At 40.0% G+C, this 23,387-nt stretch overlaps 4 protein-coding genes across 8 annotated transcripts in view; 2 read left to right on the top strand and 2 right to left on the bottom strand.

The window, feature by feature from the left end:
• LOC135080230 (cell adhesion molecule Dscam2) overlaps positions 1-7,543 on the top strand; it is a 115,684-nt gene extending 108,141 nt beyond the window's left edge. Inside the window, exons 42-47 of the mRNA XM_063974912.1 lie at positions 25-182; positions 727-799; positions 1,979-2,137; positions 2,403-2,477; positions 6,778-6,940; positions 7,396-7,543. Coding sequence (XP_063830982.1) covers positions 25-182; positions 727-799; positions 1,979-2,137; positions 2,403-2,477; positions 6,778-6,940; positions 7,396-7,543 — 776 coding nt within the window. The remainder of the gene's footprint in view (positions 1-24; positions 183-726; positions 800-1,978; positions 2,138-2,402; positions 2,478-6,777; positions 6,941-7,395) is intronic.
• A 2,953-nt stretch (positions 7,544-10,496) lies between these two features.
• Positions 10,497-17,561, bottom strand: LOC135079932 (CWF19-like protein 1). Its single transcript, XM_063974570.1, has 11 exons — positions 17,100-17,561; positions 16,856-17,016; positions 16,507-16,605; positions 16,195-16,418; positions 15,893-16,008; positions 15,526-15,745; positions 15,191-15,305; positions 14,887-15,038; positions 14,245-14,421; positions 13,070-13,230; positions 10,497-11,113 (listed from the first exon to the last, which is right to left on the bottom strand). The coding sequence occupies exons 1-11, from the start codon at positions 17,117-17,119 to the stop codon at positions 10,957-10,959; spliced, it is 1,602 nt and encodes a 533-aa protein (XP_063830640.1). The 5' UTR covers positions 17,120-17,561; the 3' UTR covers positions 10,497-10,956.
• Positions 17,562-18,695: 1,134 nt separating this feature from the next.
• LOC135079936 (negative elongation factor B) lies at positions 18,696-20,646 on the top strand. Its single transcript, XM_063974579.1, has one exon. The coding sequence runs from the start codon at positions 18,820-18,822 to the stop codon at positions 20,581-20,583; it is 1,764 nt and encodes a 587-aa protein (XP_063830649.1). The 5' UTR covers positions 18,696-18,819; the 3' UTR covers positions 20,584-20,646.
• LOC135079934 (uncharacterized) overlaps positions 20,622-23,387 on the bottom strand; it is a 34,433-nt gene continuing 31,667 nt past the window's right edge. For all 5 annotated transcript variants that reach the window (XM_063974572.1, XM_063974573.1, XM_063974571.1 and 2 more), the window contains 4 exons: positions 23,065-23,322; positions 22,398-22,573; positions 21,600-21,737; positions 20,622-21,068 (listed from right to left, as the gene is read on the bottom strand). In XM_063974572.1, the coding sequence (XP_063830642.1) occupies positions 20,885-21,068; positions 21,600-21,737; positions 22,398-22,573; positions 23,065-23,322 (756 nt within the window). In that variant the 3' untranslated portion in view covers positions 20,622-20,884. The remainder of the gene's footprint in view (positions 21,069-21,599; positions 21,738-22,397; positions 22,574-23,064; positions 23,323-23,387) is intronic.

Raw genomic sequence — 23,387 nt, forward strand, 5'->3', positions numbered from 1 at the left:
ACAAATTCTCGTCGCCATTTCCAGAATACATAGAAGACATCTGCCCCTACGCCACGTTCCAACTAACCAAGCCGACGGCCTACAGCGAGAGCAGCTACAGCGGCAACGTGTACAGCGGGCCTTACCACTCCGTGCGGGGCTCCTTCGTCTACCACGACTTGAAGCAGAACGACAAGTATAAGGTACGTCACAAGACACGGAGAAAGACACGAAAACAACTGCCCCTACGTCATGTCTCAACTGACCCAAGTCTACAGTGGCAACGTGTACAGCGGGCCTTACCACTCCGTGCGGGGCTCCTTCGTCTACCACGACTTGAAGCAAAACGACAAGTACAAGGTGAGTCATCCAGGACACGAAGAACTAGGTACCCTGATATCCAGCTGACGGCAGAAAACCAATAACCCAGAAGCGTGTAATGCAATGTCAATAATAAGGCAGAAGGTTACTCACAAACGTTGAATCAGCAGTCATCATCATCAACTCATTTATTCTCCACTGCAGAAACATGGCAGGGAGATTTGACCCACACTCCTCACGCTAGAAGCCAGGCCCTGGTGTGGAGACGGTCCTTCATTAGTTGCTGTCACTTCATTAGTTGCTGTAACTTACAAAAACTTTTTAATGACATTGGCAAGACCCGAATTAATATTTCCTTTTGCGCAATGCGGATGTTGAAGTACTAACTACAGTCCGTTTAAATTCATTGTATATTTCTTTGAACAGGGCAAAGAGCCAGAATACACGAAAGTTAGAAGAAAAGGGAATAGACTCCGCGATCCTCACTCTGAGAGCCAAGGTACGCCCACCAATCACATTCGAACAGCTTGTCTATAAGTAGTTAGACTAATTAGTTTCGTTAGTAGACCGCACCTTCTATTGATTAAGTTTAATAATTTACTTTTACCCGTTGAGTATTAAAATTTGACATACTAATCGCCTTTTATGCAACCTGATGGGAGCGTAAAATGGTGTGTAATTTATAAAGGTAAGCATGCACTGTATGTACCGTAACCACTGAACACTATTTTATTTGAGTACTAAACTAAAAGAATAAACAGGGCAAGCTAAATAAAACCGTTTCAAAAAGGATTTTTCCACTTGAGCGTTCGATTCTTGCCAATTTTAATAATTGATAGTGGCAAGACCACTTTCATAATTGATTCTTGCCACTTTCATAATTGATTCTTGACATTTTGGCTCTTGTTTCTTGCCAAATGGCTGTTAGTACTTTAATTAAACAGAAGTCAGTGCCCGTAACATACGTCAGTTTTATTTGGTTTCTTTGATTGTAGTTCGTTTCATCGTATCAATAGAGTGTAAAATCCCCATGCCTGCTTAAGAATGTTGTTCTCATGCGCTTTTTGTTTGCTTTAGTGTAATCTCGCTGACATTGTGATCATATTTATACAACACCGCATATACATTTTCATGTGTCATGTGCAACTTAGTCGCTGCTGTTGTGATGCCATGAAATATTTACATAATACTAAATAATTACGCTTGATTTATGGAATTAAACACGAAGAATTAAAAATTTACGTTCAATAATCTAATTACAAATAGGTAACACGCGGCGGCTCAAAGCCACCCTAAAGGATTTTATTTAAATTTATAAATTGTCATAGCAATAGTTTAACATTCATTTCATAACCCTCTTTCTAAGTTCGTCTACAAAAATTGGTTCCTCTTCTCAAAAGCAAAAGATCTTAAAGTCACCTTATTGAGGAAATTAATAAACAAAACAAATCTTGTAAATGACGAATACAGTTATCGATTTTAGTTTCGAAACTCCGCTGCTGCTGCTGCAATTGTTTGCCGTATAGCTAATCATACAATTCAATAACGATGGCGAACTTAGAAATCAGGGGCTAGCTTCAGTCTCAAAATCAGAACACACATCAATTGGCACTTTCATGACACCACACAGCAGCTGTTGACCGCCTCTACCCCCTCTGACTAACCGTTTGCATTGCAGAGTCGGACAACTTGGGCTCGACGGACTCGGAGGTGAAGAAGATACTAACGCTGCACCTGCCCATTACAGAGTACGAGGACGACGCGAGCGACGACGCCAGCGCGCCGCATTCCGACAGCGAGCCGGCGGCCAGGCTGCGGCCTACACACCCTCCTACTTGTTAGTAGTCCACCGCGATAAAGCAAAAATTTGCCCAATGCCTCATAGTGAAATATGCCCCACAACCACTTATTCCTTGCGAGACATTTTTGACTACATTAACAGCGACAAAAAACAGCCGCCAAGCTGCGGCTTAAGCACTTACTTGTTAGTAGTCCATCTCAAGGTAGCACATTTTGCCCAATCGTCTGACATTAACAAAACCTCCAAAAACTAGGTAGGTACGTGTCAAACATTAGAATCACATCTCAGACCCATCGTTCAGCGAGTGACGACGCCAGCGCGCCGCATTCCGACAGCGAGCCGGCGGCCAGGCTGCGGCCTACTCATCCTCCTACTTGTTAGTAGTCCATCCTGAAAATGGCATACTTTGCCCAACGATGCAAACGTTTACATTGCCCAAAAGTCTGGCTGCCTCACTGATAATATTCCCTAATTCACTCATCAATCCGCCCTAATTTTCAAGTGACCCCTATGAAAACAAAATCCTGTTGTGTTCAAATCTAATTTGAGATTGGTGGTGAAAACGGGCATAATGCTACTAAATATTTGAGACATTTTTGAAATTATTGAAACCATACAAGAATCTGACAGCGAGCCTACTCATCCTCCTACTTGTTAGTAGTCCACCTCAAGGTGGCATACTTTGCCCAATCGACTGACATTAACAAAACCTCCGAAAACTACGTGTAAACCATCCCAAAATGGCATTGGTACTTTACCCATCGTTAGGCAAATGACGACGCCAGCGGGCCGCATTCCGACAGCGAGCCGGCGGCCAGGCTGCGGCCTACTCATCCTCCTACTTGTTAGTAGTCCATCACAAGGTGGCATACTTGCCCAAAGCGTCATAACAAAATAATATTTTATCCTATAGCAAAACCCTAAAAAAACACTCATACCTCTGAGATATTTTTGACAACATTGACAGCGACAAGAAACAATCCGATTACGAATCCGCTGCCAAGCTGCGGCTTAAGCACTTACTTGTTAGTAGTCCATCTCAAGGTAGCACATTTTGCCCAATCGTCTGACATTAACAAAACCTCCAAAAACTAGGTAGGTACGTGTCAAACATTAGAATCACATCTCAGACCCATCGTTCAGCGAGTGACGACGCCAGCGCGCCGCATTCCGACAGCGAGCCGGCGGCCAGGCTGCGGCCTACTCATCCTCCTACTTGTTAGTAGTCCATCCTGAAAATGGCATACTTTGCCCAACGATGCAAACGTTTACATTGCCCAAAAGTCTGGCTGCCTCACTGATAATATTCCCTAATTCACTCATCAATCCGCCCTAATTTTCAAGTGACCCCTATGAAAACAAAATCCTGTTGTGTTCAAATCTAATTTGAGATTGGTGGTGAAAACGGGCATAATGCTACTAAATATTTGAGACATTTTTGAAATTATTGAAACCATACAAGAATCTGACAGCGAGCCTACTCATCCTCCTACTTGTTAGTAGTCCACCTCAAGGTGGCATACTTTGCCCAATCGACTGACATTAACAAAACCTCCGAAAACTACGTGTAAACCATCCCAAAATGGCATTGGTACTTTACCCATCGTTAGGCAAATGACGACGCCAGCGGGCCGCATTCCGACAGCGAGCCGGCGGCCAGGCTGCGGCCTACTCATCCTCCTACTTGTTAGTAGTCCATCACAAGGTGGCATACTTGCCCAAAGCGTCATAACAAAATAATATTTTATCCTATAGCAAAACCCTAAAAAAACACTCATACCTCTGAGATATTTTTGACAACATTGACAGCGACAAGAAACAATCCGATTACGAATCCGCTGCCAAGCTGCGGCTTAAGCACTTACTTGTTAGTAGTCCATCTCAAGGTAGCACATTTTGCCCAATCGTCTGACATTAACAAAACCTCCAAAAACTAGGTAGGTACGTGTCAAACATTAGAATCACATCTCAGACCCATCGTTCAGCGAGTGACGACGCCAGCGCGCCGCATTCCGACAGCGAGCCGGCGGCCAGGCTGCGGCCTACCCATCCTCCTACTTGTTAGTAGTCCATCACAAGGTGGCATACTTTGCCCAATCGACTGACATTAACAAAACCTCCAAAAACTACATGTCAAACATTATAATCACGTCTCAGACCCATCGTTCAGCGAGTGACAACGCCATACAGCGAGCCGGCGGCCAGGCTGCGGCCTACTCATCCGCCTACTTGTTAGTAGTCTATCGCGATAAGGCAAAATTTTGCCCAACGCCTCATAGCAAAATATGCCCCACAACCACTTATTCCTTGGAGACATTTTTGACTACATTAACAGCGACAAGAAACAGCCGCCAAGCTGCGGCTTAAGCACTTACTTGTTAGTAGTCCATCTCAAGGTGGCATACTTTGCCCAATCGACTGACTTTAACAAAACTTCCAAAAACTACGTGTAATCGATCCCAAAATGGCATTGGTACCTACTTTAACCTTCGTTCAGCGAGTGTCGACGCCAGCGCGCCGCATTCCGACAGCAAGCCGGCGGCCAGGCTGCGGCCTACACATCCTCCTACTTGTTAGTAGTCCATCACAAAGTGGCATACTTTGCCCAACGTTGCAAACGTTGACATTGCCCAAAACCCTGACTGCCTCACTGATATTTCACAGCAGACCCCTCAAATAGTCAAGTAACATTTTGTGAGTGTAATGAATTTTGATGGTGGAAACGGGCACAATGCTACCAAACATTTGAGACATTTTTGAAAACATTGAAACCACACAAGAATTTGACAGCGAGCTCACCGCTAGGCTGCGGCCTACGCACCCCCCTATTTGTTAGTAGTCCACCTCAAGGTGGCATATTTGGCCCAATCGACTGACATAAACAAAATTTCCAAAAACTACGTGTAATCCATCCTGGAATGGTATTGGTACTTTACCCTTCGTTCAGCGAGTGTCGACGCCAGCGAGCCGGCGGCCAGGCTGCGGCCTACACATCCTCCTACTTGTTAGTAGTCCATCCTGAAAATGGCATACTTTTCCCAACGATGCAAACGTTTACATTCAAAAGTCTGGCTGCCTCACTGATATTCCCTAATTCACTCATCAATCCGCCCTAATTTTCAAGTGACCCCTATGAAAACAAAATCCTGTTGTGTTCAAATCTAATTTGAGATTGGTGGTGAAAACGGGCATAATGCTACTAAATATTTGAGACATTTTTGAAATTATTGAAACCATACAAGAATCTGACAGCGAGCCTACTCATCCTCCTACACCTACACTCACAAGGTGGCATACTTTGCCCAATCGACTGACATTAACAAAATTTCCAAAAACTACGTGTAATCCATCCTAAAATCGTTCAGCGAGCGACAACGCCAGCGCGCCGCATTCCGACAGCGAGCCGGCGGCCAGGCTGCGGCCTACGCACCCCCCTATTTGTTAGTAGTCCATCACAAGGTGGCATACTTTGCCCAATCGACTGACATTAACAAAACCTCCGAAAACTACGTGTAAACCATCCCAAAATGGCATTGGTACTTCACCCATCGTTCAGCAAGTGACGACGTCAGCGCGCCGCATTCCGACAGCGAGCCGGCGGCCAGGCTGCGGCCTACACATCCTACTTGTTAGTAGTCCATCCTGAAAATTGCCCAACGTTGGCTCACCTCGCTAAATACAAAAACCCTGACCACCTCACTAATATTTCACAGCAAACCCCTCAAATAGTCAAGTGTCATTTTGTGACTGTAATGCTACAAAATATTCGAGACATTTTTGAAAACATTGAAACCACACAAGAATCTGACAGCAAGCCGGCGGCCAGGCTGCGGCCTACGCACCCTCCTACTTGTTAGTAGTCCATCTCAAGGTGGCATACTTTGCCTAATGACTGCCTCACAAAAAAATCTCCACCACCGCAGAACCACTCGTTTCTTAGGCATTTTTGGAAACATCGGAATCACAGACAAACATTTAATCCAACAGCGAGCCCGCTGCGAGGCTGCGATCGACTCATCCCCCTACTTGTTAGTAGTCCATCCTGAAAATGACCCAACGTTGGCTCACCTCGTTAAATACAAACCCCTGACTGCCTCACTAATATTTCACAGCAAACCCCTCAAATAGTCAAGTGTCATTTTGTGACTGTAATGCTACCAAATATTTGAGACATTTTTGAAAACATTGAAACCACACAAGAATCTGACAGCGAGCCCGCGGCGAGGCTGCGGCCTACGCACTTCCCTACTTGTTAGTAGTCCATGATTGGTATACTTGCCCAATGACCCCCTCCCCTGGGACTACGGGTGTCTATGGGCGACGGTAATCACTTACCATCAGGTGATCCGTCTGCTCGTTTGCCTCCTGTCACATAAAAATAAAAAAACTGCTACTAATAAAGTATTTTTGTAAGGCTGGTTTTAGTGTCACGCGGACCGTCCGCACGGCCAATCTGTATGAACTTCTAGGGAGCGTTTTAGAGTTATGCCGTCCGGAGGAACCGCTCCCTAGCAGTTCATACAAATCGGCTGTGCGGAGCAATTCGCACTGACAGTCCGCGTGACACTAAAACCAGCCTGATAGATCCAAAGCAACCACTTGCAAACCATCAAGCTGAAAAGAAGGTACTTCCCCATCTAACCTCACCACCGCATTTAAATTGACCTCTATTCCAGACCCGAGCGTAGAGCGCGAGGAATCTTCCTCTTCATCAGAGAACTCCGTAGGAGGTGTGGTCCGAAAGGCCTTCCCTTCCCGAAAGGGGAAGGCAGGCGTCGGGAAGCGACACGTGAGATCCTCTAGTGGCTACAGCAGCCACAACGACGAGACTACCTTCAGGTAAAGTTAGTGTCGAATACGGATTGTGGAATCAGACCTTTGGTTTCGCCTGGGCGCATCGTTACAGTCAAAAATTGAGAGAATACATCGACTATTTTAAAAGTAACGATCTCCTATCAGTTCCTGAATAATCTGCGCCGCGTTTAAATATGAATTTTTAGAAGAGCTTTGCTGATGGATCCACTTGGGCGATTCATGAGGTAACTGATTCTGTGATCCGTATTGTCTTCACAACAACCGCTTCCATAACTTTGGCTACTTATAAATCAATGTTCAACAGCTTTAATCTACCCTCAAGCGACCTATCTACTAAATCTTAGTTACAGACGCGTTTTCGATGTTTGATGTTGATATTGACCAGCCTATGTAAAGCAACATGCAGCATGCGCATAAAAGCCAAAAGTTTGGGAAACTGGGAATCCCCGCCCAAAGACTAAATCGACCGCCGGTTCCAGCATATCCAACTACCCGTCGTTCAACGAGCGCATCCACCCGCCGTCGCGCTTCTCTGACGACACTGAGTGCGACGCGCCTGCGCGCCGCAAGCGCCACCACCACCACGCCGAGCACAAGCCGCGTGAGGCCTTCCAGATCAATGTCTGAGGCCTCTGAGACCACTAGCAGGCTCACTTTGTAACGTACTCGTTGACGGGCAACTAACGCTAAAAATGAAAATTTGGGCATCCCCAAAATCTAAATCCATCACAACGCTCTGACCTTCCAGGCCTTCCAGATCAACATCTGAGGCTACTAATATCTAGCAGGCTCTTTTAATGCTAATTAGGTACGGGCAACTAACGCTAAAATCCAAGTTTGGGAACGGAATATCCATCCAAAAACTAAATGCACTACCACGCCTCAGAGCACAAGCCGCGCAAGGTCTTCCAGATTAACGTCTGGGGTCTTTGAGGCCACTTTCAATTCATATTCACTTTATAATATACTCACCTATGTGGGCTATTTTGTAAATTATGACGTTATTTCGTGGTAATGCCGAGCTGAATCAACAATGGAGGACTCTTCTTCCTTCTTATTTTTCTCCCGTAAAATATTATACTTTTAGCAAGCTGTGACTGCCCTAAAATAGCCCGGTTAGGGCACCTCGAGATTTCGAGTATCTTAGCGAAGTCAAAGCTCCAGATCTTTCCGATTCGCTCTAGAGCCTCTGTATCAACAATTAGGGTGTAAACTCTGTCCAGAAGTTATAAGATCCTGTTCTTTTCACGTTTGACAAATGTACTTGGATATATACTTCTCGTTAAAATTACAAAAAATATTATGACGAATTTTAAAATACTTAAAAACAAACAAACGAAATTGGCCTCGTCATTTGTGTTTGCAAATGAGTACAAAAATATTACATCTTTTTAAAGAAATTATGTGCTAAATCGCAACTGAAGCTCAATTTTCTTACTTATAGACAAATGGTGAGCGGACTAATTTACTTATGTTTTCTATCGTTAATTGTCTCGTAATGCTTGTGAATAATTATTTCTGAACGTTGCCAAACACTGAATTATCGTACTGCTGATAATATTGTACATATAGTGTGTAGTTAGGTAAACATAGTCAATACGGTTACAAATACTCTTTAGTGGCGCATACAATAATCATTTTTATATTCCGAAATTGAGTATTTTAATAACATTGTATAATGAACGGTGTGAAACAACGCCACAAGTGTGACAAATATATCCACACTCGGGCTCTCTGCCGTAGGTCCGATGTGATTAATTGAAATTAGTATAAAAGTAATTTTACTAACCACTACTGCATCTACTAATACAATCCATTAATTTCAAAATTACTTGACACTGCTTCCATAAAATTATGACCCATCAATATAAAGAAATAGCTTTAAAAATTGTCTAATTTCAATCAATTGCAACGCACCAGTCGTTATGTAAATATTATTGTAATTAATGTGTACTTACGACTATCGAATGTAAAACTAAGGAGAACAATAATTAAAATTAAAAATATATTTTAAACTTAATGCCTTATTGACCAAAGTCTTAAAACTAGTTGCGGATGCGATTGAAAAATCGTATCCGATATTTAAATTATTGTTTAATTGTTGTAAAGTTTATGAAAACACACGTTTTCATTGAAATGTCTTATCATTGTCTATAACAGTAAGATTTGAAGTTTGTAAATTGGGTACTTCCAAGTGCATAATAATATTTATATCGTAGAAGTAATCGTTTGTGATGTGCCAACTGTGCAAAACTATTGCAATTTATTATCATGAAGTGTATGCAAGATAATGTGGACGCCCTTATAGTTTTATTCACGCTATTTTGAAGATTTTCCCGCGATTTTTATACATAGCTCTGTTACATTGCCAAGTCGCTCTTTAATCTATGCATTTGTTTGTAATCTATGACTTCTTAACCCACCGCTATCCGAGAGATTTTTCTAAGATTCGCGCTTTATACTCGAGTACTAATAGTCGAATTAATCATACTAGTAATATACGATCCTCAGTAAACAGTAACACAAGACAATACACTTACCTATAGTTTTTTGGTGAATACGGCAGAAAGTTAACTTTGTATATCTCTTAATAGAATTTGCCAAATTGTTCTTCTTCTTTATGGAGTTTATAAAACAAGTGTAATAGCATAAATCGGTCGCACTTATAACTTTTAAGATTGGTTGACAACGAATTGTCACCCTAGTGTTTCAATGTCAGGACATAAAGTCACGTGGTTTCGAATTTCACTATTAGATTAATTTTATATGAGTTACAAATATTTACTAAATACATTCTGGTAATTTAGTGGGTGCCTAAGTAAAGACACTACAATTTTATTGCAAAATCGCTCCTACATCTGACTAAAACAGAAGAAGGGGAGGAGCTAAGTGACACTTCCCCTCGCACTGAATCACAGCATAACCAAAAACCAACTTAATTAAATGTCAAATAAGTTCGAAATTAGATTGATTTAATCACGCTACAGAAAACCATCGACTTCGTCATTTTGGTAATTTCTAATAAAAGAACCTCTATGTACATTTGAAGTGTATCAGTATGTTGTAGTCATAGTTTATGAGTGTTGAACACTTAACGCGGAGTTTTGTATTCAAAGACACATTTTTACGTGAGTTGTGTGGTTTTTAATGATTTACAATCGTTTGCGTTGACTCTCTTTAGTAATTCCAACGAAGACTGCCCTATATTTAATTGAGATCTATTTTATATAATCTAGACACAAATACCTAATGCTAGTTAATCGAAATCATTATGTAGTTTTAGTAGTCAATGAGATAATGGTTTTAATGAAATTACTATTTGCAATTGGAAACGATTTCGTTTTGATCACGAGCGAGGTTTTAAATATTTGCAAATATTAATGTTATCATTTTTATTCTAGTCATTTGAATTCTGACTCGTCTAGTCAACGTACCATATCATTTTTAAACGTTTTGTTACTATACGTGGATACACATGAATAATGTAAGGGTTAGTTAATCATGTTGTTACAGATATGTTTTTATAAAGCAAACAAATGAGTTATTAGGACAGTATGATGTGAACGAAATAAAAAAATCATTTACTTTAAATGTGTTTATTTTATAATTTAAATATCATTCCTAACAGTACTAAAATAACTATGGTGAGTATATTTTGTACACGGTTAATTGAACAAGGCTTTCACGGCAGTGTGCCTATTGCTAACAGTTTCCTTAAATTAGACAACAAAATATACAAAATTATTTATAAATGAATTTTCTATTGTTTCGCTTAATTGAGACACATTATGTACAAATCATTATTCGTTTAAAAACGCGATCGCATCAATTTATTTATTTATTTTATCAAAATAATTTATTGCTGTATTTTACATATTTTAAAAAAAATATTGAACCTTAAGACAAACTAATAAAGTTCAAAATATGGTGGGAACTATAAACCCATCGCCTTGCCTTATAAAGGCATCTATTAAAATTTTTCTACTCATACAAGAATACAAGTGATAACATACTTGGCTCAGCACTGCCGTGCGCCCCGATCAGTCGCTGTCACTGTCATCCGCTGTAAAGTCGTAGGGGCGGAACTTGGCGCGAAACTTCGTGACGTAGATCTCCTCGTCTTCCCGACTGAGTAAGCACTGCCGCCAGTCTGCTTTGTCGTCGCAGTTCAGGATCGGCGGGCCTGATAGTACATCCCTGGAAATAATTTGTCATTTTAATTCGCGGCGATTCGCAAATGAGGGTTTAAAGGGTAAGTTAACAAAACGACTGCTTATCATAATGGTGCGTCTACGCTGGGTGAACACTCAAGAGCAAGGTGAGCAGGATGACCAGCTGCCGCGCGAGCCCGTTCGCCCTTTGTGGGCGCACCATAAAACAAACAAATGCATAATGTTTCTTAGTTAGGACACAGTTTCTATTTTGAAGTAATCCAGAGAAAAATATTGGCAGTGATAACAAATTAAAAGTTAACCCGTTCATTGTCAACAGAGAGATACAATAGTAAAACAATAGGACGTGAACTATTTAGGTGTGGGTGGGATGTTAAACAAAAAACTATTGACGAACTAGAGCTCAAAAACTGAACTCCGACAAACGATTCTCCGACATTACGTTAACCCTTACACGACCATAAGACATCTAAGACTAAATATAAGTAACGTATTATTATTTTTATTTGTTTTGGGTCTAAAATAAAGAAATATCACCAGAAAAACAAAATGGGGTGCACAGTTTTTCTGAAATTTCATGGGAAATATTTTTCCCTGTGGGCTATAAGGGTAAATGTAATAATAGTAAGGTTTGGCTCATAAGTATTTTATTTACAAGGGTCTGTAATGACTGTACATGTAAAATTATTTATTATTAGATAATTTTACATGTCTTGTGTCATGTGGTGGTGATTCTCAAGATTGCTCAGGAGCGGTTCTTCTACGCAGGGTTCTTTGTGCAACTCTATGTACACTCAGTACGCGTTGTTCATAGCATTATCTATCTAGAACATAAAAAAGAGACACAACCGCCACTGTGGTCTAGTAGAAAGACCATCTGTTTCATAGCCAGAGGTCGGTCCTATTCTCATTGGGGGCAGATTTATATTCTGTTTGGTTTGGTTGGTGACAGGGCTTGTTTTTAGTCCACCTGGCTAGCTACCACCATCATACCAAAACAAGTCTGTCGCCATAACAACAATGCTAGCTAGCAGCATTGTTGTGTTCCGGCAGTTGGGAGGTAATATAGCCAGTTCCTCTGTTCTTGAGGATTCCGGGTGATGCTCGCCTACACCTTCAGCCTGATCATCATTTTCCATCAGGAGAGATGTTGGCTAAATAAGAATATGATAAATGCGCAAAGCCTTATGAGTATTATGATAAAGCTCATAAAGGCTTTGCTTTGGTCCATTAGGTCCACACAACCCAGTATATTATTGCACCGCTGGATCACTTCCGTGCTTCTAACATATTTTTTTGAGTGGTTCCTGCTTGTCTCCTCTTTACTGTAGCACTATCTAGGCATTTCTGTAATAAAAGTAGATAAACATAATAAAAATACATGAAAACAGTAAATTACTAAAAAGTATTACATATACTAACAATATAATAAATATGCCTGTTATGGACCACAGGGAAGAATATCTCTAAAGATAATTTGGCATTATTGGGTATTTGTGCTCATTATCTGCAGTTTGCTTTATTATTACATAAAACTGTACTTACCGAATAATATAAAACACGTGAAGAAAGACAGTAAATATATTATTACAAGTCTAAAAAACTCCAGAATATTACGAAGTTCGGCCGGTGAATGTTTTGGTTTTGGCGCAAGAAAAATTCGACAATTCTTTTTTTTATCCAAGTTCTGGAAGACATTAGCTACCTTGATTATACGTTCTATTATGACATTCAGTAAAAAAAATATCGATTGGATAATAATTAAATAATTAATGACGAGTTTTAAAGAAGGGAAAAATATTTCTCTTGGTCGTGAAAGGGTTAACCGGACTATTCGACTATTTCCGATAAAGGTAAAACGCCTTTGTTAGAGTAGTGTAATGTCTGATTAAAGTCACGTCGAAATTAAACGGTGTCGGTGTAACGTAATGTCGAAGAAACTTGTCGAAGTTCCGTTAGTACGCCTTTAACAAAAACTTGCCTGCCAAACTGTATAGGGAAGTTCGGTTTGGTCCTGGCGAATATCTGGTCTCCGGTAGGCAGGTCGGCGTGGAAGTACGGCGAGCCCGGCAGCGCCACCTGGCTGATGTCTGCGTAAGGCGGCAGCACTTCGAGCTGGATGCTATTGATGCCCGCTTCATCCTGAAGAAATATTTGAAGGCTTGAGGTAAAAAAAAAATACGAATCGAATTTTGAATCTCTTTTTTTAAAGTCGGTTAAAAAGATACTCTTGCACAAAAAACAGACAAATAAAGGAAGTAGGTGGAATCAATTAACAGCAGTTAATTGATGCCGGTATCGTTCTGGAGAAGCATAGCGTTCAAGAGCGTGAGGTGCGTGCTTCATATAAAAAATAATAATACCTAAAGCTTACACGCGAACTTAATTCTGTTACTGGAAAATTTTGCTAGAAAGTTAGTTACGATCTGCTATTTCCGAAAATGGCGCGTAGAAGTTATTTAGATAACTCAGTATGGCACTTATGGCAAGTTGTAAAACAAATTTATCGAGTGGCAACACTGTGCAGTGGAATGTTGTGTTCGTTTCGAATCGCGGGAGTTGCGGTTAATTTGTCGATTCATCGAAATATAAATTAATGTGATAGTAACGTGTGGTGAGCAGAGCCCTAAACCAAGTTTTAGTAAGAAAAATCTGACCTAAGTGACTTGAAAGGAGTTTTGAGCATCATTTCTTAATATGGTAAGTTTCATAAGACTAATAACAATAACAAAAGATAACTACCCTACTTTGGACGGCCACGTTTTGGTGTACAATCCCCTAACGTTCGTTTGTATCAGCCGAATCACGTCCACTGCTGGACAAAGGTCTCCCCCAAGGAATTCCACAACGACCGGTCCTGCGCCGCCCGCATCCAGGCACCTCCCTCGACCTTCACCAGATCGTCAGTCCATCTAGTGGAGGGCCTGCCCACACTACGTCTTGCGGCTCCCCCCTAACGTAGTCACTACATAGTATAAAACAAAGTCGCTGTCCGCTGTCTGTCCCAATATAAGCTTAGATCTTTAAAACTACGCAACGGATTTTGATACGGTTTTTTAATAGAGTGATTTAAGAGGTTTTTTAGGACACTTAGCACCCGTGCGAAGCCGGGGCGGGTCGCTAGTTTGTGAATAAACTTCTGATTTGTGTACCAACCTGGAAGACCTCTAATATCTGCGGCACGGAGGCTTTCGGTACCGGCACCGACTGTATCTGCATGTGGGACGTGCGGAAGTTGCGTTCGAAGAACACCACCGCTAGGTCCATTGACGCGTAGAACTTCTTCAATGCTTCCTTGAACTGCTTTATTTCTTTTACTATTTCATCTGGCGCCTGTGAATAAAATATACAAATTGTTTTTATTACCCACATTTGAAGTTTTTACTACATCTATATTTTGAAAGAGAAAGGTCACTGATTGACTGACTGACTCACTCACTCATTACGAAATTTCAGAAACTACAAGTGCTAGGACTCAAGTTTTGCATGGGGGTTCCTTTTAGAACGTAGGTGCTCACTAAGAACGGATTTTACGAAACTCCACCCCTAAGGGGGTAAAACGGAATCTACGCGTACGAAGTCGCGGGCGGCCGCTAGTAGTTGATAAATATGAAAAGTATAAGAGTATGAACTACTACTACGTCAGGCAATCTTTTGACAGTATGAAAAGAGTGCAGTCGGATGTATAGGTTTGAATTTTGGCAACTTGTACGACATAGCAAGTTTTTCATCATCGCCATTTTTTTAAGGAAAATGAACTCTAATGTGTGTCAAAAGTAATATGTATTTGAAACTTACCTTTGTAACGGACTGATGATGAGCAATAGGTAGAATCAACGCGTGGTAAGGAGTCAGCGGTCCTTTAGCCAATGCTAAATAACAATGCGTACCAACACTTATTACTAAATGCTTCTCGACCGTTGGTGATGATAGACAAAACCAACAGCTATCTGGAATAGAAAAATCAGTTATCAGTCATTTTAAAACAGTATTTTCGCCAATTTATTTGAGATTATTTACTGCTACTGAGACCTTATATACAAACCCGATCAATATAAAAAATAGATGATTGACGAAAAGGGCTGAAAATGGAAAAACAAACCTGGATCAAATTCTCGCTTTTTTCTTTCTGAATTATTGCCATCTCTTCTTTTCCGTTTCCCATGATCATCATCTGGAGCATCCATGTTGTAGAAGAATTGTCCATTGCCAGTAACCTAAAAACCATAATAAAAAATAGTAATTTTTATTTTATTTTGCATCAATTTATCACATTGTTTTAGGACATTAATTTGTCAATAATGTCCTAAGGGGAAGGAATGTTAAAGTTTGACATTTGCGATTAAGTTTAAACTGTACTGCAACCATAGGTAACTGTATTGCAAGTTGCAACCATAGGTGCTTAGTCTGTGTCATGTGTTTTAAAAAACAATTTACCTTCACAACCTTCCCAGGTTGATGTTGCTTAAGTAGGTCTACGTCATACGGACATGGTGTCTCATCGGTGGTGGCTTGCAAGAGGTCAGTCATTCTCATCCTTGAGATAGGCTGCAGAGAGCAGGCGTAAACCCATTTCTCCTTCATTTTGTTACCAACGGGCGCTAAACCTATGAACCTTGTGGCAGATTCTCGGTAGTCTTGATGCATGCTCTGATTTCTGTAGAACAAATAGGTTATTCATTATCATTAGGATATTATACCAAAGCTAAAAGACAACTACTTCTTTATGGGACAAAAGCCATATCTTAAAACTAAATAGATCATTTTAAGATGTAATTTATGATAATGCAACTTAAATTTTTACCTGTATGGTTGTCTTTCATAGTATTTGCTAGTTGATGGCACAAAATGATACCTTGGTTTTATATGAATTGATAACCAAGCCAGGAGATCTGAAAGATTTTCTTTTTCTACATCAATCTGTAAAAAATTCACTGATCAAATACATCATTTTTACATTAATAGAGAACTGACTAACTAGATTATTAAGCAACACAAAACTACAAGCCCTCATTTAAAGATTATACTAGGAATGATGATAAAAATGTTGAAGTATAACAAGGAGAACAGTTGAGATGCAAGAACATGCCAAGTCAATTTTTTTACCTGTTGATTCTCATCCTTCTCAATCCCAAAGGGCCACAACGTGGTTATCAGCACGTCCACACCCCTGTACTCGCTCTGACCCCTGAAACATGCATCTCTCACTGCACTACAGTCGCTCGGCTCAAATGTACACATCGGAATCTCTTTTCCAAGCTCTCTGCGGGACAGTCCAGTGAGATACGCTATTTTTACATCCGAACTAGTTGTAAAGAGACCTCTTCTTCCTGTAAAATTGTATACATTTAGTTCTTAACAAAGTATGATCTGTAAATTAAATTTTAAAAAAGGATATTTCATTTATTAACATCTTACCCATGTAAATAACATTTGGTACAATTTCTCCCCCTTCTTCACAGTAATATTTCACATGGTCACTATTGGAAGGCCCAAACACATAAGTGGTCACTGGAACTGTAAATAACAATCATTACTTCATTATCTTGTGACATTTCTGAACCTAAAGATATTATAAAATCAATTTTGAATGAGAAATTCAACAATTATTGCCATTTTAAACAGCATAAATGAGTAATTGTTACTTTCAATGTCCTTTTTTGTGACAAAACCATAAGAAAATTGTCTAATGTATCCTTAATAGAAAGGTAAATGTCACACCCAATGAAGCATACAATAATTACTATTTTAGGTTCAAGATAGTTACCTTTCCTAGTCCCTAGTTTGTAGGCGTCGAGCTGAGAATTATCCTCTCCAAAGAAGTTCCCAGCGCAGAGTAACACATCAAATGGTCCAGACTTCTTTACTATAGATTCTACGCGCGAAAATAGAGCATTAAAATTACCGTTCACATCTCCGCATACAAGCCTGAAAGAAAGCAATTATAAATTTTTTGGTTTATTAACAAATAACAGATACCTACAAGTGGTTTTGTTTACGTGTTTACTTACGTTTTTTGTTTATCAGACATTGTTATTACGCTTATAGGTTATAAATTGATTATTGCAATGCTAGCCACTATTGACTACCGATTACGATCATCGATTAATAATAGCTAAATTTAGCATGTACACAAATAGTAAGACGAGCTTTAAGATCCACTTCTAAACCATTTCATCAAGAAATTAGCGATCAAAAGGAATCAAAAGTAGGAATCACAAAAATCAAAAACAGCAACAGCATCATAGAGAAAAGTAATACATAGGAAATAGAGAACCCTCTCTGTCAAATTTTTGAACCTACTAATTGACAGCCTGGTGTTAAATTCCCTGTACTTAACCTACGTACGTAACGCTCACATACATACATAGTACACGCACACATACATACATAAAGTCCACGCACACATACACACAGTTCACGCACACATAGGCCCTCATAACCTTCAAAGAATTATTGTTTTTATGATGTGCAATGTAGAATTTTTTCAAATCCATTATTTTGAAAATATTTATCTTTATGGTGTACGTATTGTATTATTTTCAAAACAATGGATTTGGAAAAATTCTACATTGCACATGGAAATGCAAATAAGTAAACAAAAACTTTTGAATTTAATAATTTTACTTTATTTATGAACACACATAATATTATACACCAAAAGCGTCTTTTCGCAAAGTTTTCAACAACACTAAAAAAGCATTTGCACATTGAGAAAACTCAGATCACTTGTGAACATAACAGAAAGTTTCTTCGCGATTCACGAAGGAACGAACAACACTCCGATGAACCAGAACAGCAGCAGGTACGAAGGAATGAACTTGAATTTGACTTGACGACTCTTCGATACTTTAATAGGGCCACAGAAAACTTAAATGATGGCTAAGAAAACAAGAATGCATTTAACATAACAAAAACAACACCGGCCATTTTGGAGGAAAAACAAAGTTGCCATAATGTTAAATAGTAATTTCTACTACTCTATTATGTAAATTATAACAAAAATGTCAATGTTCAGTTTTAAATTAAAACAAATTAATTTCATTTAAAAAAAGTTTTCACATTGTAATTAACAATATTCTCAAATATATTTTAATTAAGAAAAAAATTAAAATATGAAGGAAACAGGAGCAGCGACATCTAGAGCGTTTTAGGGTAGTTAAAAAGTATTTGAATTTATTCACCGATGTCGCTGTTTGGAAGCAAGTTTCACTTCGATGACCGTTGTATGGAAGTTTCCACACCCTGAACAGCATTAACAGCAAAATTGTCAATTTGTCTGTCAAAAAATGACAATTCGTCAGTCAGATTATTTTGCCGATTCGTTTTTTAAACAGATTAGAAAACTTATGTATCTTTTTTCCGAATCAAACTTATTTTATGAAAAATATTTTTTCTTCTACTGTTCCATACACAGCACCCAAACTATAATGACATTTAGGAAATTGTTAGATTGTATTTTTTTTGTAATTTTTATCTTACGAAAAATAAAAAAAATAAAAATTGACTACTTCATCATAACAAAAAGTTAAACAACTTTATACTGTATCGGACTAGTTCTTTCTAACGGTAAAATAAACGCATCTTACTTTCTAAAATGTCAACAATGTCAGTCAATGGAGGGATGAAGAAGAAATGGTGTGTGTGATTTTATTGTTATTTTATTGAAATTAAACTTTTATTATTTTATAAAAGTCGTTTTTAAAGTGATACACTTAACGTGTAATAAGTATGGCATCTTCTAGTAAATTACCTGGTACTGGACTGGAAGATGTTGGCGTACCGGGACAGTCATATCTTCGGGACGCTCTCACAAGTTGCACTGATCCATTGAAAGCTATTGAGGAATTCCAGCTTGAAAACGGTATTCTCCTGCCTTCCCTGCGACCTATGCTGCCTCTTCTTGATCTACACGGTGTTCGCAGACTAGATTTTCATACTTCTGTACTGGAAGAGTTGAGAGATAAACTCATCGCACATATCAATGAACTTGGGTCTAAGGATAGTAAAGAAAATGACAAGAAATTAAAGGAATTATTATCTAAGAGCTTCTCGGTAGTCAGGGTGAAAGCCCTGAGACCAGTTATAATGAGCATTTTGAAGAACACTCCTCATATTGATGACAAGTATCTAAAAGTATTGGTCAGGGACCGAGAACTCTATAATGACACAGACACTGAGGTCAAAAGACAGATTTGGCAAGATAACCAATCCTTATTTGGTGATGAAGTGTCTCCCCTTTTAAGTCAGTACATCAGAGAGAAAGAAAATATTTTGTTTGACCATGAAAACTTAACCAACTTATTCTTTTCACCATCACCCAAAGTAAGACGACAAGGAGCAGTAGTGCAGAAATTAGCTCACATGATTGGTAACAGTGTGAAATTATATGACATGGTATTACAGTTCCTACGCACATTGTTTTTACGGACGCGCAATGTGCACTATTGTACTCTAAGAGCAGAATTGCTGATGGCCTTACATGACTTAGAAATTCAAGATATTATATCTGTTGACCCCTGTCATAAATTTACTTGGTGCTTAGATGCTTGTATAAGAGAAAGAAATGTTGATATAAAGAGATCTAGAGAACTGCAGGGATTTCTAGACAGTATCAAAAGAGGTCAAGAGCAAGTATTGGGTGATCTATCTATGACCTTATGTGATCCTTATGCAATAAACTTTTTAGCTACATCAGCAATCAAAATATTGCAGCATTTGATAAATACTGAAGGTCTCCCGAGAGATAATACAATCCTAATTCTTTTATTGAGAATGTTGGCTTTGGGTTTGAGTGCATGGGTTATGATTGACTCTCAAGAGTTCAAAGAACCTAAACTTGATAGCCAAGTGGTAACTAAATACTTGCCAGCCCTCATGTCTCTTATGGTGGATGACCAAGTCAGAGCATTGCACAACAAACTGCCCCCAGATGAAAGAGAGTCTGCCATCACCACCATTGAGCATTCAGGGCCTGCTCCTGATGCCTGTGAGGCATACATGAGGGAAAGCTCGGTCTGCGGTGTGTTAGCCATGTATTACACTCTTCATGCAGCAAAACTTCGCGATAGAGGTGCCCTTCTAAGAATATTAAGCATCTTGGGCAGCTGCAAAGATGGCAGAGCCTATGAAGACCCATTCCTACATGCACTGGTAGCTTTACTAGTACAGCTGCCTGATGAATTCCAGGGAGAAGACTTCAGTACAGTATTATTTGATGAGTTCTTTTTTGCTGGTCTATCTAAAGATAATGTCACAAGACATCTGCTCAAATTACTATGGTACATTTATCCAAAGTTGCCAGAGACCAGGATACAGACTTTAATGAAGGCGTTACAGCCAGGCACACAGCATAATGAATCTGTACACAAGTTGCATGAAGCGCTTCAACAAAAGTTGACTGCACAAATCGAACCGGTACCCACCACAAGTGAAATGGAGTATTTAGACTCGCCTTTAATGAGTGTTCCTACACCGGCACCTTACCACATGTAATTTACACTGTTAATTAATTATAACTAAGCATTTAAGAATTAAATTGACTATACATATTTTTAATCCAAGTCTTTTATTTCCACAACTGTTACAAAAATTAAAAGATTAGAATAATCGTAGATATTTATTAGTACTTATACAAGTAAATTATAGTAAAATTAAGTACATTGTTATAAAGAATACATAGCTATTGTATACAGATCAATGAACGGATTAGAAGGCTGAGCATCTTTGGCAGTTAAAATTACGATTGCACGAATTAAAGTCTTGAGTAGTTATGATAGAGTTGGGAGTTGTGCGTTTAGGAGCGGTGGTCGCGGCGCTCGGGCTTGAGGTCTAGCGAGTGGAGGGAGCGGAGAGACCGCGAGCGCTCGAACAGCGAAGGATCGGTGTAGATGGGCTCGCTGCCGTCGTCGAAGGCGTTTGCCAGGCGCCCTGCTGAGCCGGCCTCGTCTCCCACCTCAGCAAATGTTCTGCCCAGGCCGCTGAAATCGATAAAGATTTTTTTTTAATGGCTCAGAAGTAGGTATTCTTCATTTGTGCTAATCAGCCGTTACATTACGAAGGCGAACTGGAGGAGAACGCCTTAATGAATTAAGTTTGCCCTTTTACCCTGTTCTATGTGCAAATACTTAAGTTTAAAAAAATAATAATTATATCCAAGCAAGTTTCAAATCAATGCCAAGTTTGCCAAGTACTGAATGTTTGCTTCGTTCGTTCGATTTGCTGCTTCACTTATGCAAGCATCGTTTGTGAATACGGAAGTTAAAAAAAATTGGCTTCTTGTTAGTGAAGATGACAACACACTATTCCGAATCAAATCTACTTTTACACTTTCGTGATACTTAGGCTGAGTTGCACCATCTTCTCTAATCCATATCTGTGACCATCTTACTTTAACTTTGACAAACGTCAAAAGTCTGTCAAACTCCAAACAAAAAACACCAGTTAACGTGATCGTCATAGTTACGGTCAAAGTTAGGTGGTGCAACTCAGCCTTTTAATAAACGGATTACCTCAAAGAGAATGGTTTGTGTAGATGTGAAGCGGAGAAGAGCGAGGGCCTGGTGGGCCGTGGGCCCGGCGTTACGGGGCGCAGCGCCGGCGCAGGGCTCGACGCTTGGATGTTCTTGCGCAGCACACGCCAGTATCGCCTGAGGAAGACAGCGGAACATGTAAGTAGATCAATTTAATCTAAGTATATCTATAAAAGCAGAACGTCACTGACTGACTGACTCACTCACTCATCACGAAATCTCAGAAACTACGAGTCTCGAAATTTGCATGGGGTTCCTTTTAGAACGTAGGTGCTAACTAAGACGGGACTTTGCAAAACGGGATCCACGCGTACGTAGTCGCGGGCGGCCGCTTAGTAACGAATTTAAGGCCCGGTTCCCACCAAAGGAGAGGAGAGAGTGTTTGAAAACAATCAGATTTCCCGAACCGAAGCTAAGTGGAGAGGTGATCAAGTGATGTGGAAATTATGAAATCTGATTGGGTATTCATTCAAACACATTTCCTTTCCTCTCCTGATGGAAACCGAACCTAAGTAAGTAAGTAGATCTTGAATTTCCTTTAGAAGGAGGAACGTAATAGATATCATGCCCCTAGCTAGATGGATAAAAGTCACAGCTATAGTCTAGGTCACTTAGGTAATGCTCAGTTGTGTTTTTAGTAGTTCCTGTAAAGTTTTTAACTGCTCGAGTTTTATATTTAGGCGCGGGCGCGTTACACGATATTTTTCTGCTTAGCCCAATGGTCAATCGTAAACCTAAGCTTGCTATGAATACAAAACTCAATTCTTTTATACTTGCCTGTAAATATACAAGGCGGCAGTCAGCATTGCCAGCAGGAGCGACAGTAGCACGCACAGTGCCACCAGCAGCGCCCGGTAGTGGTAGGGCGACACGCACACGCCGACCTCCGCCACTACAGGTGACGAGTCCGAAGGGCCGTTCTCTTCTAGCAGTTCGTTGCGGTTGTCGAACACCTAGGTAGGAATAATCAAGTCAATTAATTAATTTGCAAAAAAATTGCATCAATGTAGCCTAAAGCCTCTATTATAAATTTACAGACCTCAAGAACCCCATGCCCTCTTAAATATGTGTGCCATGTCGTTGGTTCGGAAATAATCCCACATCTGCAACTCCTGTATACCTACTTATAGTCAGGATCTACAACTTGGCCTCCAATGATACACAACCAATGATGGTTGAGTAGTCCCAGCGGCTCCCGGAGGACAGCTAACTTCTATGTCGTTGGTAGATAAGTCGTAGGCTTTACAGCAGAGAGACAGAATGAGCGCTTGATCGGCATAAAGTTTTCAGGCGCCTACGAATCTTGTTATACCAAAGTTTAACGTTGAATGTGGCTATGATAATTCAAGTAGGCACTTAACGTAGGCTTTCCTACCTCAAAGTTAAGGTATTTTCAATAGATAAGTGCTATGTTTATGTAATTTTCTTTCTTCATTGAACTTACCTCAATCATCTTCCGAACGTGACTTGGCGTCTCCACTTCTTCCTTCAGATACTTGTCCACCCCAGTTTCTTCATACGACACTTTGTACACTGCTCCATCCTTGTCTTTGGCGTCGGTGCTATCTGCGCTGGAGTCGCTTGTCTCGTCGGGCTTCACCTCAGCTGTGTCGTTGCCCTCCGCGGCAATAGTAGCGTTGACATCCCTTCTGCGACGGCCAAAGGACGGCTCTGACCGACCAGTGTGACTCGGACAGTAGGCCTGGGAAAATAAGGAGTCAATAAATCATTCAAGCAAAAAGAAATAATGATTCAACTCATTCATGG

This window comes from Ostrinia nubilalis, chromosome 17 (assembly GCF_963855985.1).
Source record: "Ostrinia nubilalis chromosome 17, ilOstNubi1.1, whole genome shotgun sequence".
Taxonomy (NCBI): domain Eukaryota; kingdom Metazoa; phylum Arthropoda; class Insecta; order Lepidoptera; family Crambidae; genus Ostrinia; species Ostrinia nubilalis.